The sequence below is a fragment of the Rana temporaria genome, chromosome 5 (assembly GCF_905171775.1).
Source record: "Rana temporaria chromosome 5, aRanTem1.1, whole genome shotgun sequence".
NCBI lineage: Eukaryota > Metazoa > Chordata > Amphibia > Anura > Ranidae > Rana > Rana temporaria.
The window spans coordinates 407763684-407781903 of record NC_053493.1 but is presented as its reverse complement, the minus strand read 5'-3'; the positions used below and the strand labels follow the sequence as shown (position 1 = coordinate 407781903).

General features: G+C 47.8%; 1 protein-coding gene across 1 annotated transcript in view; it reads left to right on the top strand.

Annotated features, from left to right (window-relative positions):
* COL22A1 (collagen type XXII alpha 1 chain) overlaps positions 1–17860 on the top strand; it is a 513833-nt gene extending 495973 nt beyond the window's left edge. The window contains exons 60-64 of the mRNA XM_040355007.1: positions 732–911; positions 4631–4697; positions 9913–10095; positions 12077–12154; positions 17398–17860. Coding sequence (XP_040210941.1) covers positions 732–911; positions 4631–4697; positions 9913–10095; positions 12077–12154; positions 17398–17585 — 696 coding nt within the window. The 3' untranslated portion in view covers positions 17586–17860. The remainder of the gene's footprint in view (positions 1–731; positions 912–4630; positions 4698–9912; positions 10096–12076; positions 12155–17397) is intronic.
* Positions 17861–18220: the final 360 nt, after the last annotated feature.

Here is an 18220-nt window from a genome sequence, read left to right as displayed (position 1 = left end):
GAGTTTTTTTTGTTTTTTTTTTAAGTGTATTTTGTGCGTGTACTCGAGAGAGGAGCCGGACTGCAGGAGTTGGCAGTAGGCAGGCCTCCCCAGAGGCAATCTGCCACCTTTCTCCATGCCCCGGGTGGCAATGGCGGGTGTGAGGGGGTCCTCCCACACAGCCCGCCCTACCTGCTCCGCTTTGAAGCCCAACGGGGCAGAGGGACTCCCTATAAGGGAGTGAGAGAATCTAGCCCGCTCAACCAGCCCCGTTAGTCCTTCGCCTCTCTTTTTAGAGACCACGTGGTCAAAGTGCATGCATGTTAACCCAATTTCGAGTGCGTGTAAGTATGGTGGTTTTTGTGGGAGGGGGGTGGGAGTTACTAAGCGCAGGCTTACCTCGCATAGCACACCCACCGGGAGCCGGGCTGAGACCACCAAACTCAATTCACATGTAGCTGAGACCGGGATCCGAACCCCTAGCTGCAGAGGTGAATGGCTTGTCAGCGCAGTGCCAATCGCTTTGAGCCACCGCAGCTCGTACGAGGCCTGAGTTTTGATAACTGCTAAAGATGAGCGAATGTCTAAAAAAAACGTCAATCAAGTTGTAAGTTTGTCTCAACTTTTAAAAAAACTTGTGAGCCACCAAACTATAGAATTTCCAAATTAGTCACTTTAAAGGCAACGACAATACGAATCTAGGCTCCCTAAAGTGTGTATTGACTTTTTTTTACTTGTTTTCTTTTTATTAGGGAGATTCAGGTAACAAAGGAGATAAAGGCATGCAGGGAGAGAAAGGTCCACCAGGAGAACCTGGAAAACCGGGACACAAAGGTCACACTGGAATCATGGGCCCAGCTGGCCCACAAGGGGAGAGAGGAGTATCAGGCTCACCCGGGTCACCAGGTGTTCCAGGACAGACTGGGCCAAGGGTAACTACAATTTAATGCTTACATTGTAGGGAATCAATTGTGTTTATTTAATTTTACAAATATACAGTTTATGCGATGTAAATCAATGTATCTCTATCTAAAGGAATATGTAGGGGCCTGAATCAGTTGCTTCAGGTTTATACTGTATGGCCCGAATTCACAAAGCACTTACGCCAACGTAAATTACCTTACGCCGACATAGTGCAAATGTGCTTATTGCGATTTTTTTAACCAAAAATAGGTAGAAGAATACGTATCGGCCTAAACTGAGGATTTTTTTATATATATATATATATATATATATATATATATATATATATATATATATATATATTTGGGGGATATTTATTATAGCAAAAAGTAAAAAATATTGAATTTTTTTCAAAATTGTCGCTCTATTTTTGTTTATAGCACAAAAAATAAAAATCGCAGAGGTGATCAAATACCACCAAAAGAAAGCTCTATTTGTGGGGGAAAAAGTACGCCAATTTTGTTTGGGAGCCACGTCGCACGACCGCGCAATTGTCAGTTAAAGCGACGCAGTGCCGAATCGCAAAAAGGGGCCTGGTCCTTAACCTGCATAATGGTCCGGGTCTTAAGTGGTTAAGGAACCCCAGAGATAGAGGCAAGACTGCATACTCAAAGTATAAGTCAACTAAGTGGGTTGTCTGATTTTAACCTAATGGCAATGTTTCCAAGAGATCAATTAGCCGCTCACAAACTTTGTGGCCTGGAATGACTTCCTAGTTCTCCACAATTCCATAGAACAACGTTGCTTGGGACTTTTTTTTTTTTGCTGTTCGCATGCATGCTTCTTCACCATGACATTTGAATCGTCTCGCAGCCTGAAATGTCACACATTAAAACCACAGTGATAAAAGTTTAATTTCCAATTTAATCACTTTTTTATGGCAATTTTACAACTAGAGAGATGAAAGCCCGAGCGATATAAATAATACTTGTCCTATTTGTAATGTTATTTTTAAAGGATTCTCCACATTCTGCAAAGTTCAACATTTCCTTCATAAAACAGAAAAGCGTTTTAAGTTATCACTTCCATCACCAATCCAAAAAATGTAATTTTTATGTCTTCTTTCGATGGAATTATCAAATCTTTTCCTCTTCAATAAACCGCCATAACTTCATTCCTTTGGGCCAGATTCACGTAGGTGAGCGGCAGCGTAACGTATCGTAGATACGTTACACCGCCGCAAGTTTTCATCGCAAGTGCCTGATTCACCAAGCACTTGCGATAAAAACCTACGCCGGCGGCCTCCGGCGCAAGGCGGGCCAATTCAAATGGGCGTGTGTCATTTAAATTAGGCGCGCTCCCGCGCCGGACCTACTGCGCATGCTCAGTTTCGTAATTCCCGTCGTGCTTTGCGCGCCATGACGTCATTTTTTCAAACGGCGACGCGCGTAGCGTAATTCCGTATTCCCGGACGGCTTACGCCAATGACGTTCATTTTTAAATTTCGATGCGGGAACGACGGGCATACTTTATACAGCAATACGATTGCTGTGTAAAGTTAAGGCACCAAAAACGACGACTAACTTTGCGACGGGAAACTAGACTAGCGGCGACGTAGCGAACGCGAAAATCCGTCGTGAATCGCCGTAACTCCTAATTTGCATACCCGACGCTGGTTTACGACGCAAACTCCCCCCAGCGGCGGCCGCGGTACTGCATCCTAAGATCCGACAGTGTAAAACAATTACACCTGTCGGATCTTAGGGATATCTATGCGTAACTGATTCTACGAATCAGTCGCATAGATACTCTGAGAGATACGACGGCGTATCTGAGATACTTCGTCGTATCTCCGCTGTGAATTTGGCCCTTTGTGTCTACTTATGGGTCAAGGATGGATGTTTACTGAGGCTGCAACTCTCCCAGCTCTAGAAGGCTTGATCCAACCAGCAAGTGACTCTATTCAGTCATCAGAATCCTTAAAGGGGTTGTAAAGCTTTGTGTTTTTCCTATGCATTAAGGTGAAAAAACACCTTGCACTCTCCGCCCCTCCCCCCCGAGCCCCCGTTTTACTTACCTGAGCCCCAAATCTCCGTGGGCGTGATCCCATATTGCTTTCCCCCAGCTCTTCATTGGATGATTGATAGCAGCGCAGCCATTGGATCCCGCTGCTGTCAATCAAATCAATGACACAGCGCGTCGGGGCGGGGCCAAGTGATACACTCGGCGGCTATAGCCGCTGATTGTATCACAAGGGAGCGCGCCAGCAAGCTAACCCCCTTGGGAGAGTTCTTCCCAGAGGGGGGTTAGCTCTTGTGGGGAGGAGCCGAGACAGCCACCGAGGGACTCCAAAATGAACTGCACAGTGGCAGTAAGTATCATAAGTTTGTTATTAAAAAAAAAAAAAACATCAATTGTCGCCACTGTGCCCATCAATTGCCGCCACTGTGCCTATTAAACACAGCCACTGTGCCATAAAATTGTCGCCACTGTGCCATGCTATTAAACGCAGCCACTGTGCCATGCCATCAAACGCAGCCACTGTGCTCATCAATTGTCGCCACTGTGCCATGCCATCAAACGCAGCCACTGTGCCCATCAATTGTCGCCACTGTGCCCATCAATTGTCGCCACTGTGCCATGCCATTGTCGCCACTGTGCTATGCCAAACGCAGCCACTGTGCCATGCCATTGTCGCCACTGTGCCCATCAATTGCCACCAATTTGCCCCTAAAATGCTGCCAGATTGCCCCAAAATATCGCCAGACTTTTGGGGAGCATGTTTAACTCATTAAAGTGGATGTAAACCCGATTCATGAAATTTGAGCTGGGCACATATATCTGCAGTATTTTGTTATCTCTCTTCAATGAGCTGTAAACAAGGCATTTCCCTGTTCTGCCCTTCGGGAGCAGTGATCTCTGTCATGTTCTAGAATCACTCCCTAGGACTTACTTAACCCCTTGATCTCCCCCTAGTGTTTAACCCCTTCCCTGCCAGTGTCATTTACGCAGTAATCTGTGCATTTTTATAGCACTGTTCGCTGTATAAAAATGACAGTGGTCCCAAAATAGCGCCAAAAGTGTCCGATGTGTCCGCCATAATGTCGCAATCACGATAAGAATCGCAGATCGCCGCCATTACTAGTAAAAAAAAAATATTATTAACAATGCCATAAAACTATCCCCTATTTTGTAGACGCTATAACGTTTGCGCAAACCAATCAATAAATGCTTATTGCGATTTTTTTTTTTTACCAAAAATATGTAGAAGAATACGTATCGGCCTAAACTGTGGAAAAAATATATGTTTTTTATATATTTTTGGGGGATATTTATTATAGCAAAAATTTAAAAATATTGAATTTTTTTTCAAAATTGTCGCTCTTTTTTTGTTTATAGCGCAACACATAAAAACCGCAGAGGTGATCAAATACCACACAAAGAAAGCTCTATTTGTGGGAAAAAAAAGAAAACCAATTTTGTTTGGGAGCCACGACGCACGGCCGCGCAATTGTCTGTTAAAGCGGCGCAGTGCCGAATTGCAAAAAAATGCTCTGGTCATTGGGCAGCCAAATCCTCCGGGGCTGAAGCAGTTAACATACATGAGGTGCATGGGTGGATATATGAGATGCACTCATGGGGGCCTTTTGGGACCTTATTAATTAAATATACATTTATTGAATGGGTCATGTATGCATTTTTTTTTTAATGGGTCACATATGCATTTATAATGATGCCCTTTTTGCAGGGGGATCCTCCTTCAACGGAAACACTAAGAAGACTTATTCAGGAGGAGCTGGGAAAACAACTTGATGGTAAGTTGGATACAATGGGCTAGATTCAGGTAGGAGAGCACATTGTTACGGCGGCGTAGCGTATCGTATTTATGCTACGCCGCCGTAAGTAAGTGAGGCAAGTGCTGTATTCACAAAGCACTTGCCTCCTAAGTTACGGCGGCGTAGCGTAAATGGGGCCGGCGTAAGCGCGCCTAATTCAAATGAGGATGAGGGGGGCGTGTTTTATGTAAATGGGTGGTGACCCGACGTGATTGAAGTTTTTTACGAACGGCGCATTCGCCGTCCGTGTACATATCCCAGTGTGCATTGCTCCAAAGTACGCCGCAAGGACATATTGGTTTCGACGTGAACGTAAATTACGTCCAGCCTAATTCACGGACGACTTACGCAAACGACGTAAAATTTTCAAATTTCGATGCGGGAACGACGGCCATACTTAACATTGGCTACGCCCCCTAGGGGGCAGCTTTATCTTTACGCGGCGTATCTCTTACGGAAACGGCGTATCTTTACTGCGACGGGCAAGGGTACATTCATGAATCGCCATTTCTAGGCATTTGCAAATTTTACGCCGAACTCAACGGAAGCAGCACCTAGCGGCCAGCGTAAATATTGCACCCTAAGATACGACGGCGTAGGAGACTTACGCCGCTCGTATCTTAGCCTAATTTAAGCGTATCTGGTTTCCAGAATACACTTAAATTCAGATTCAGAGTTACGTCGGCGTATCTACTGATACACCGGCGTAACTCTCTCTGAATCTAGCCCAATATTATTCACTTTGCTTGACACATTTGCTCTGAGTTGTACTTTCTTCACCACACCTCCCACACATGGGCTGTTAAGTCCCGTAGGTAATAACAAGACTTGATACCTTTTTTTTTTTTGCATAAACATTTATTAACCACCTCAATACCGGGCCTATTCTGGCACTTCTCTCCTACATGTACAAATCATCATTCTTTTGTATAAAAAAGGAAAAAGTGCGCTTACCAAAAACAATTAAATAGTGAACAAGCTGCTAACTCAAAAATGTTATACTAACATAAAATCTTATACAAAAAAATGGAGTAGCGCTAAAAAACAGAAATGAAGGCCTTCAAATGACAGAAGGCTATGTGGAAATGTCAATCAAGATTGTGTAGTACACATAAGTGAAAACAAATAATCAATAATCCAAGTGAAAAACAGGTTTGGAGCGTGACACCCCAAGCAGAAGAGTGAAGTCTGGCTCCAATGTGGAAAAATGCAACTTGCTGACCCTTACCACAAACAAAGGTCCCAACGGACCTAGTCAAGCTTAAATCGCTGGGTGTGTTGAAGAAGAACTTGTTTGTATAAACGGTCCCTCCCGGGGTCACCAATCCATTAATAGAGCAACCAGAAAAGAAAGAAAACTCATATAGTGTAAATCCGTGTTGAATCAAACACATACGTGCATCCCCCTGTGACTGGCAACAGACAGTGTGAACATAAAAAACCACCACCAGTACACACACTGACCCTTACCAGAGCATAGGATCCATCAGGATCAGTCAGAGCATAGGGGATATACACAGTGGGCAGCAGTGGAGCGTCTCAGCCAATGTTGAAACGGGAGATGCAGCAGGTCCAATGTATAAGAGGAGGAAAGAGAACTCACATGGCGTGATATCGTATAGATATTTAATAAAAAAGATAGTAACACTTACAGTTGGGTACAGAAATGTCAGCAGAGAGAGAAAAGCCGGCCGGCGTGTCAGAACAGATCCTCAAATCGCGGTGACGTCAGCACGTCACCTCCCTACGTTTCGTCTACTCTAGACGTGGTCACATCATTCTTTTGCTAGAAAATTACGCAGAACCCCCAAACATTATATATGTATTTTTTTAGCAGACACCATAGGGAATAAAACGACGATCATTGCAACGTTTTATCTTGCACGGTATTTGCGCAATAATTTTTCAAACGCCTTTTTTTGGGAAAAAAATTGTTTCATGAATTAAAAAAATAACAAAACAGTAAAGTTAGCCCAATTTTTTTTGTAAAATATGTAAGATGATGTTACACCGAGTAAATAGATACCTAACATGTCACGCTTTAAAGTTGCGCACACTCATGGAATGGCGCCAAACTTCGGTACTTAAAAATCTTCATAGGCAACGCTTTGACATTTCTTTACAGGTTACCAGTTTAGATTTACAGAGGAGATCTAGTGCTAGAATTGTTGCTGGCACTCTAACGCACGCGGCTATACCTACATATGTGGTTTAAACAGCGTTTACATATGTCAGCGGGACTTACGTGTGCGTTCGCTTCTGCACGCGAGCTACTGGGGACAGGGGCGTTTAAATTTTTTTTTTTTACTTATTTATTTATTTGTTTACACTTTTTCTTACATTTTTTTTCACTTTTGTTCCTATTACAAGGAATGTAAACATCCCTTGTAATAGGAAATGTGTGTGACAGGTCCTCTTTATGGAAAGATGCGGGGTCAGTAAGACCTCACATCTCTCCTCCAGGCTGGAAAGCATGAGATCGGTGAAAAAAATGTCACCGATCTCATGATTAGTGTTGCTTACTAGCAGCAATCGCGGCTTTTTTTACTTACGGGTACCCGGGCGTGACGTCATCACATCGCGCCCGGGCCTCCGAAGGTCATCTGGTCACCAGTCATCTCTATGCTTCCTGCCTGCGCTGGACGATTCTTTCTTCGGGCCCCCGATGGCACGGGAGAGCCCGGAGAAGCACCCAGATGGCGGTGGGAGGGGGGATGTCCCTTCCTGCCGCCTATAAGAACGTTCAAGCAGCATAACCGCCGCTATGATCATTCTTATGTTGCACAGAATCGCCGGCACTAACGAATGATATCTGAATGATGCCTCTAGCTGCAGGCATCATTCAGATATCCCCCCACAAAGCCCAGGACGTCATATGACGTCCAGCCAGGATGGGAGATCCCATCTGTGGACATCAAATGACTATGGGCGGGTATTGAAGTGGTTAAAGGGGAGGTTCACCCTAAAAACTACTTTTTCTTATTACACTGGCCCCCCACATTACAATACGATTAAGCCTATTATCTTTTTTTTGATGCTGTACATACCTTCGTACAGCTATTCACCCGTGGCATCCGGGTTGCGAGTCCCGGGAGAGTGGGCGTTCCTAACATGTCTGTGATTGACGTTTTGACCAAAAACGAGCTCCCCCCGTCGCGTAAGTCACGTCACGGTTGGCGAAAGGAGCCGAACGGTGAGTCGGCGCTATACTGCGTACGCGCATCGCCGTTCGGCTCCTTTCGCCAACCGTGACGCGTCTTACGCGACAGGGGGGAGCTCGTTTTTGGTCAAAACGTCAATCACAGACATGTTAGGAACGCCCTCTCCCGCGGGACTCGCAACCCGGATGCCACGGGTGAATAGCTGTACGAAGGTATGTACAGCATCAAAAAAAAGATAATAGGCTTAATCGTATTGTAATGTGGGGGGGGCCAGTGTAATAAGAAAAAGTAGCTTTTAGGGTGAACCACCCCTTTAAGAAGTTTGACAAAGAGAACAAAAAGAAAAAGTTCCAAGTGCATTACGTCATGTCGGTGGATAGCGTCCCTAACAACCAGTGAGACACAACCCCTTGTGACGTCAATGACCCAGCATGCCCTCAGTCAATGACGTCACAAGGGGGCGGGTTCACCAGGTGACATCTCCGCGTGGCCCCCGCCCCTTTTATTAAAGAGCAGGATCTGGGGGCTGCCTTGTTAAAGGGGGCTTTCAGATTCCAATAAGCCCCCTGCACACAGACCCCCCCCCCCCAACCACCGGTCAGGGTTGTGGGGAAGAGGCTCTTGTCCTTGAATTATTTTTCCCATCATGGGTGTGAGTGGGGCCCCATGTCACGTTTTGCCTAAGGCCTCACAAAGCCTAGAGCCGCCTCTGTGGAAAGGATCTCCAGCGACAGCTTTCAAGACACAGGGGATAGAGTAATCTTACCAAATCACAGCATATGGAGCATCTTCTGCCAATATTTGCAATTTAAATAAAAATTTTAAAAATGTGTTTTTCACACCACTTAAGGACCGCCTTCTGCACATTTACGTCAGCAGAATGGCACGTCTGGGCACAAGCACGTACATGTAAGTCCTCTTAAAGTGCCCAGCCGTAGGTCGCGGGCGCTCCCGTGACCCAGTCCGAAGCTCCGTGACCATGACCGCGGGACCCGCGGACCGGATCGCCGCTGGAGTCCCACGATCGGTCCCCGGAGCTGAAGAACGGGGAGAGCTGTGTGTAAACACAGCTTCCCCGTTCTTCACTGTGGCGCCGTCATCGATCGTGTGTTCCCTTTTATAGGGAAACACAATCGATGACGTCACACCTACAGCCACACCCCTCTACAGTTAGAAACACATATGAGGTCACACATAACCCCTTCAGCGCCCCCTAGTGGTTAACTCCCAAACTGCAATTGTCATTTTCACAGTAAACAATGCATTTTAAATGCATTTTTTGCTGTGAAAATGACAATAGTCCCAAAAATGTGTCAAAATTGTCCGAAGTGTCCGCCATAATGTCGCAGTCACGAAAAAAATCGCTGATTGCCGCCATTAGTAGTAAAGAAAAAATTATTAATAAAAATGCAATATAACTATCCCCAATTTTGTAAACGCTATAAATTTTTTGCAAACCAATCGATAAATGCTTATTGCGATCTTTTTTTACCAAAAATAGGTAGAAGAATACGTATCGGCCTAAACTGAGAACATTTTTTTTTTTTATATATTTTTGGGGGATATTTATTAGAGCAAAAAGATAAAAATATTGAATTTTTTTAAAAATTGCTGCTCTATTTTTGTTTATAGAGCAAAAAATAAAAACCGCAGAGGTGATCAAATACCACCAAAAGAAAGCTCTATTTGTGGGGAAAAAAGGACGCCAATTTTGTTTGGGAGCCACGTCGCACGACTGCGCAATTGTCAATTAAATCGACGCAGTGTCGAATCGCAAAAACTGGCCGGGTCCTTTAGCTGCATTTTGGTCCGGGTCTTAAGTGGTTAAGGAAACCTTTCCAATTACCTCTATAGTTTAATATATATTTTATTCTCATTTAAATATTCGTTTTTAGTGCCCTTGGTTAGAGTGGTTTTGCGCATTAGTTCCCCCCCATATACAATTACCTCTATTGTACCTCTTAAGAAAATCAAATCGAAGGCAACCTAGATTTAATTTATTTATTTATTGCTCCCTCTTTTTTTTTTTATAGCAAAATTAGCCTACCTCATGGCTCAGATGCAGCCAGCACCTATCAAATCGTCTCAGGGCAGGCCGGGACCTCCAGGACCTCCTGGGAAGGATGGAAACGACGGCAGGTCGGGGCCACACGGAGAACCAGGAATACCAGGACCTATGGGACCTGAAGGGCCTGCAGGACCACAGGGTCCAAAAGGTTTGTAGATACCAATGAGTTTATTTATTTTATGCAGTTTTCTTGGGAAAATATGGAAAAAGTAATTGATGCATCAAAGAAAAACATTTCCAGTGTAAGCTACTTAGGCCCAGATTCTCGTAGATGGGCGTAAAACTGCGGCGGCGTAACGTATGTCATTTACGTTACGCCGACGCAAGTTTTACAGGCAAGTGCTTTATTCACAAAGCACTTGCCTGTAAAGTTGCGGCGGCATAGCGTAAATCCCCCGGCGCAAGCCCGCCTAATTCAAATGAGCCGGGTAGGGGGCGTGGAGCATTTAAATTAGGCGCGTTCCCACGCCGAACGTACTGCGCATTCTCCGTCCCTAAAATTTTCCGACGTGCATTGTGCTAAATGACGTCGCAAGGACATCATTGGTTTCGACGTTAACGTAAATGGCGTCCAGCGCCATTCACGGACGACTTACGCAAACAACGTAAATTTTCAAATTTCGATGCGGGAACGACGGCCATACTTAACATTGACTGCGCCTCATATACCCAGGGGCAACTTTACGCGTCGCAAATCTTACGTAAACGTCGTAACTTCACTGCGTCGGTCGGGCGTACGTTCGGGAATTCGCGTATTTTGCTAATTTGCATACTCGATCGGGAAAACGACGTCTGTGACACCTAGCGGCGAAAAAAAATTGCATTTAAGATCCGACAGCGTAAGAGCCTTACGCCTGTCGGATCTAATGGTTATCTATGCGTAACTGATTCTATGAATCAGGCGCATAGATACGACAGGCGGACTCAGAGATACGACGGCGTATCAGGCGATACGCCGGCGTATCTCTTTTGAGAATCTGGCCCTTAGAGTCTGGGTCTTCTCTCTTTCAGCCCAAGTTCAGTGGCTACTCATTAATGTTTGTGTATGTGATCATAGCTGTGCACCCCAAAGTTGCTGCGAATAGTGGGTGTGGCCAAATTGTGTTTACAGTGGGAGGGGCTTAAAGGGGAGTGATCAAATAAGACAAAAGCCTTCCTGTACCCATAAAATATACTTTTGGTCTTCCCTATATGGTCCCCCACTATATAGATCAGACCAAAGTGAGGGACAAATGAGGAGGAAAGAGGGACAGAGGGACAAGGGACAGTCCCTTGAAATCAGGGACAGTTGGGAGCTATGAGTAACTATGATATGCTTTGTTCGATTGCTTCCATTTATTCCATTTGTGTGTTTTCGTGCCACAAAAAACAAGGGGCCAGATTCTCAGAAGAGTTACGCCGGTGTATCTACTGATACACCGGCATAATTCGAATTTCCCGCCGGCGTGTCATTATTTTGTGTTCACAAAACAAGATACGCCGGAATTAGGCTAGGATCCGACTGGTGTAAATCACTTCCACCGTCGGATCCTAAATGCAATACAACGCCGACCGCTAGGTGGCGTTTACGTTCGGGTCTCATTTGTTTATGCAAATGAGCCTGATACGCCGATTCCCGAACGAATTCGCGTCGCGTAGCCGTCGCTTACGTCGTTTGCGTAAGCGTAAGGTTACCCCTGTTATATGAGGGGTAACCTTACGCCAGTCCGCCGTATGCCATGTTAAGTATGGCGTCGGGTCCGCGTCGTCTTTTCCCGTCGGGTACGTCGTTTTCCTAAGTCGTTCTTGAATACGACTTTACGTCAATGACGCACACGTCGGCGTCATTGACGTTTTCCGTCGAGAACTGGAGCATGCGCACTGGGCTATTTTAAGCCCGGCGCATGCGCAGTTCGATCGGCACGGGGGCGCGCTTAATTTAAATACAAGCCGCCCCCTTTGAATTACGCGGGCATACGCCGGGCCTTTTACACTACGCCGCCGCAAATTACGGAGCTTGAGGAATACGGCACTTGCTCCAGTAAGTTGCGGCGGTGTAGTGTAAATGGCTTACGCTACGCCCGCTGCAAAAGTACGAGAATCTGGCCCAAGAACATCTTTGAAATCACCGGTTGTGATGTATTTTGCAGGTGAAAGGGGCGCTAAGGGTGAGAGAGGAGAATTCGGAGTCGGACAGAGAGGTGAAATAGGACCTCCAGGAATTCCAGGTAGGTCATCTTTTTTTTTTTCTGTGACACCAGAAACAACAAAAAGAGCCGCTCCAAGCGCTAACATGTGATGATCCAGTGGCTTTGATGCTAGAGGGTGCCGGCATCCAGTAGGGCTCGCCTGGTCCGCTAAGCCAGACCATCTAAAGGATAGGGCGCTGCATACTGGCAATCAGACCAGTCACAATGTGTAAAGAATCAGCTTCAGCTTGTCTCCTCCCAAGCCACGCCCCTCTTAACGCCTTTAATCCTCCCACAGGCTTACAGTAGGTGTTTGTGATATTGTTCTTTTAGCACGACAGCGTCGCGCTGATACTCGGCGACAGGGTGCCGAGATCTCGCCGACATCTTGCACTCACTGGAATAGTGACAGCACATCCCAGCAAGCGCGTCATAGAAGCGACGGGAGATCCGACTTGGATTCCCGCCAATTCTACACGTGTGCGGCGTTTGCTATGAATCCTGAGGGGGAAGTCCCCGCCGGATTTTAAATAAAAATCCGGCATGGGTCCCCCCTCAGGAGCATACCGGGCCCTTAGGTCTGTTATGGGTTGTAAGGAGAGCCCCCCTACGCCGAAAAAAACGGCGTAGGGGGTCCCCCTACGATCCATACCAGACCCGTATCCAAAGCACGCTACCCGGCCAGCCAGGAAGGGAGTGGGGACGAGCGAGCGCCCCCCCCCCTCCTGAGCCGTACCAGGCTGCATGCCCTCAACATGGGGGGGTTGGGTGCTCTGGGGCAGGGGGGCGCACTGCGGCCCCCCCACCTCAGAGCACCCTGTCCCCATGTTGATGAGGACAGGGCCCCTTCCCGACAACCCTGGCCGTTGGTTGTCGGGGTATGCGGGCGGGAGGCTTATCGGAATCTGGGAGCCCCCTTTAATAAGGGGGCCCCCAGATACCGGCCCCCCACCCTAAGTGAATGAGTATGGGGTACATCGTACCCCTACCCATTCACCTGCAAGAAAAGTGGTAAAAACACAAATAAACCACACAGTGTATTAAAATATTTTATTAGTCTGCTCCGGAGGCCGCCCCCTGTCTTCTTTATTAGCTCTTTTACCAGGGGGGGCTTCTTCTTTGACGTCTTCGGGTGGGTGGGGGCCGCCGTCTGGTTCTCTTCCACCGCCGGGGGGGGTGGCTTTTAAAAAAGCCCCCACCCCCCCGGCGGGTTTCCTCCGGCGTCTTCGGCGGGGCTCTTCTTCTTACGCTATCCCGACGGGTCTTCTCCGCTATCCGGGGGGTCTCGCCGCTCTCCGCTGTTGACTCGTCGCACCCCGGTTCTTCGTCTCGCAGTCCGGTCCCTTCTTCCGTGCTGTACGTCTTCTTCCGTGCTGTGAGTTCTTCTTCCGCGCTGTGACGTCATGTTCTTCACTTCTCTTCTTCTCCCGATGTTGACTCGCCGGTCCTCCTCGCTGAAATGACGGATGCGCGCCTTGCATCGGACCTATATAGGCCTCACAGTCCCATCATGCTCTGTACCTACCCATGTGATACCTACAGTACCCACGTGGGTAGGTATCACATGGGTAGGTACAGAGCATGATGGGACTGTGAGGCCTATATAGGTCCGATGCAAGGCGCGCATCCGTCATTTCAGCGAGGAGGACCGGCGAGTCAACATCGGGAGAAGAAGAGAAGTGAAGAACATGACGTCACAGCGCGGAAGAAGAACTCACAGCACGGAAGAAGACGTACAGCACGGAAGAAGGGACCGGACTGCGAGACGAAGAACCGGGGTGCGACGAGTCAACAGCGGAGAGCGGCGAGACCCCCCGGATAGCGGAGAAGACCCGTCGGGATAGCGTAAGAAGAAGAGCCCCGCCGAAGACGCCGGAGGAAACCCGCCGGGGGGGTGGGGGCTTTTTTAAAAGCCACCCCCCCCCCGGCGGTGGAAGAGAACCAGACGGCGGCCCCCACCCACCCGAAGACGTCAAAGAAGAAGCCCCCCCTGGTAAAAGAGCTAATAAAGAAGACAGGGGGCGGCCTCCGGAGCAGACTAATAAAATATTTTAATACACTGTGTGGTTTATTTGTGTTTTTACCACTTTTCTTGCAGGTGAATGGGTAGGGGTACGATGTACCCCATACTCATTCACTTAGGGTGGGGGGCCGGTATCTGGGGGCCCCCTTATTAAAGGGGGCTCCCAGATTCCGATAAGCCTCCCGCCCGCATACCCCGACAACCAACGGCCAGGGTTGTCGGGAAGGGGCCCTGTCCTCATCAACATGGGGACAGGGTGCTCTGAGGTGGGGGGGCCGCAGTGCGCCCCCCTGCCCCAGAGCACCCAACCCCCCCATGTTGAGGGCATGCAGCCTGGTACGGCTCAGGAGGGGGGGGGGCGCTCGCTCGTCCCCACTCCCTTCCTGGCTGGCCGGGTAGCGTGCTTTGGATACGGGTCTGGTATGGATCGTAGGGGGACCCCCTACGCCGTTTTTTTCGGCGTAGGGGGGCTCTCCTTACAACCCATAACAGACCTAAGGGCCCGGTATGCTCCTGAGGGGGGGACCAATGCCGGATTTTTATTTAAAATCCGGCGGGGACTTCCCCCTCAGGATTCATAGCAAACGCCGCACACGTGTAGAATTGGCGGGAATCCAAGTCGGATCTCCCGTCGCTTCTATGACGGCTCTGTCTCCATCGCGGCAAGCCAGCTCGGCGCTGGCTCCCGCGATGGGGCTCGTAGGTGCTCAATCTCGCCGAGAGCGAGATTGACACAAAATCGGGTTCACCTACTGTAGTCGTAGAGGTCCTTTACAAATTGGCAAAAAATGGACTAGGTAGAAAAAGAAAAGGGCCGGTGTTCTGATGAGAAATTCCCCCTGTTGAATAATGCCCGCCTGTTACTGCGCATTGGGCAGCGCTTGCGCAGTACCGACCCGCCAAAAGCCAACGAACCAACCAACCTCGGAATTGACGATCAGCTGTAGACGGCGCCTGCGCACTATAGCCGACATAGTGCCACACGCTCCCGATGCTCGTGCAAGTCTGCAAGGAGCGGATTTGTACATGATGGTCACGTGTGAGGGGCGGATGCCTACAGAAGGGGGCGTAATTTATAATGACGGGCAGTGCTATTGCTTGTGAAAGATAGGCCACAAACACATGTAGGTAAGTATAGCAGAGATATATTTGTTTAGGAGATGTGTTTGAGTTTATTAAAAAATTCCGGGCCGATCTTAACAGCACTGGCCATCATTAGAAATGTTGCCCCCTTCTGTAGGCATCCGCCCCTCACACGCGCCCATTATGAACAAATCCACCCCTTGCAGACTTGCTTGAGCATCGGGAGCGTGTGGCAGTATGTTGGCTATGGTGCGCAGGTCCCACTAGTGTATTTAGGTTTTGTGCTGCCCTAGGCCTGACTAAACTCGTGCACCCCCTAATTTTAATATTCCTGTAAAGGCCGCACCCCTTTTTATTTAAGACACGCCCTGAAATTTTAGAAGATATAACCATGCCAATGGTGCAGCAGAAAACATATAGCATAGTGAAGAAGGTTTGTGATCCAGGATGATAGGACGGTCAAAATTAAAAGCAGAGCCACACCCCCCCCCCCTTAAAGTTGCGGAATGCTGGCTGCTCGCATACCGGAAGCAGTGCGGGCACTTTATGGGAGCACTAGATTAATTTGCCTCTTAGCCCAGTCCGCCCCATAAGACTGGCGCTACACTAACAGTGTAGCGCAAGCCGGCGGGGACTCTTTCCGTGCTGCCCCCTGAAAAGTGCTGGCCTAGGCCAGGATACAGCGTTGGCACTGTCTACAGGTGATCGTCACTTCGGATGTTCGGAGGCTTTCGGCGGCTCCGTACTGCGCATGAGCAGTACCGGGTGGGCATCATTTGACAGGGGACAAATACAGGTACACCGGTATAGACAGGGCTTTTTTTCTCAAACAATAGGTGCTGGAACTCAACCACGACCACCCAAAACCCCTCCACCCACCCACACCCTCCAAATCACATCAAATAGTGGGTGTGGTCAGATTTCACAAACAGTAGGAGGGTCTTAAAGGGGCAATAAATACCAGGATTGCATTACATACAGAGAGCAGAGTTCAGGGGGGTTACACACAGAGTACAGAGCTGTCACTTGTAAACACAGAAACCGGACTTCTGTGTTTACAAGTGATTGTGGTGAGCAGGCACCAAAGGATCTGAACCAGAGGTGGTGGAACTGAGTTCCCCCAAGTTCCCCCTGAAAAAAAGCCCTGGGTATGGTTGACCAATATGCTGGGCCTACGTTTTAAAAAGTCAACAAAGTGGAGAAGAAACTCCCGCTTGCGGGACTTTAATGACCCAATTAATAGTACACAAAAAGTATCTAAAAATAAATATACAAAGTTTATTGAACTATATGAATATTAAAATAAGAAGTCATTTTCGGCCCCCCACTAGGGTGACCACATTTCCAAACTACCATTCAGGGACACCCTCCCTTCCCAAAAATAAGCTTGTGCTCTAACGAATCACAGCACAGTGATTGGACACAAGAGGTGGGATTTATGATTTCTCCAATCACAAGCAGGGGGCGGGGATTGTGCTCCTTTAGACATTCCCAGCCAGGACAAGTACTGTCAGTGAGTAAAGCGGTGATGTGGCAGCCTTTTTTGGGGGCATCAGATTAGCCCAGGGGGTGTCTGTGCCAGTTTCATTCCGGGACACTGTATTGTCCTGGAATGAAGGTGCCCGGGACAGACCTGCAAAATGCGGGACTGTCCCGGGCAATCCGGGACACGTGGTCACCCTACCCCCCACCCCGCTTCTCAACTCGCAGGCTGCATGGAAGAAGAGGTAAGAAGTCAGCACCCCCCACTTCTCACTTTAATGTAAGATGCAATTTCCCTCCCCCCGCTCGCTTCTCAACTTTAATCTCTAATGTGACATGTCACTGTCGGCAGCTCCCCCCCCCCCCCCCGCTTCTCAAATTTAATGTGTGAGATGTCATTTTGCTTAGGGCCCCAGGGAGGCCAGGATCGGCACTGTGTATGCAAGCCAAGCTTGAGCGGAATTCCGTGGGAAAAACCAACCAAGTTTTTTCCGACGGAAAATCCGATCGTGTGTAACTACTTCCTGTTTGAGGAAGGGGGTCACAGACAGCAATGGACTTTTATAAAAACCATATTGTTCTGTTAATGAAATCAGAACAGGCTCTCTTGAAATGTTTTTTCATCTCCCAATAACCCTTTAGAATGCTCTATATCCTGGAAAATATTTTTGAAAAAAATATGCTTTCCTTCTAGGTATTCCCGGAGAACCCGGCTACGCCAAAGATGGAATCCCAGGTATCCCAGGTCCTCAAGGTGAACCAGGGATGCCAGGACTTTCTGGACCTCCAGGCCCTTCAGGCCCCAATGGACAGTGTGACCCATCACAATGCGCATACTATGCTAGCCTGGGATCCAGACCTGGTAATGTCAAAGGGCGGTGAGACCAATGGAGACTCATGAACACTTGAGACTGAAACTTGAATTTTTTGCTGTTAAAAAAGAAAAAAAAAGTGACGCGTCCAAAATGAAGGGTCCTGACAGGCATCACCGAATCCGAGGAAGCTCCGCCTAAGGCGAAACAATTCAGTTTCAAGGCATACGTTTTTTTGTTTTTTTTTGTAATGGTTGAAACCAACAGTAACTGCTGGTCGGTCATGGCTTTTTGTGTTTTCACATAATGCGTGTCACATATTTTTTGTAAAGGAAAAAAAAAAAAGAGATGAAAGTGCAATCTATTCCTTAGAGACATTTCACAGCAGATGTTCCAACACAACGCCTTAGCGGGAAGGATCCAAGAACAGGGGTTCTGAGACCAGGGTTTCTCCTCGACTGTCAACAGAAGGTGTCGCCGTACTGCCAGTTGTGCTTTGCCATTGTTTGTTCTTGGGTTTACTGAAAGGGCAACTCCAGCCAAAGAGCCACAGTTGTAGCTCCGTAGGAACTATTTTGACTCACAGATATTTGTAAAGTGATCCAGCCAACCACGTCTTTGCTACACAGCGAAATAAGATAACAAGGGTGACACTGGAAATCCATATGATAGGGTGACAATGCAAGAAAGCATTTGGGGGACAGA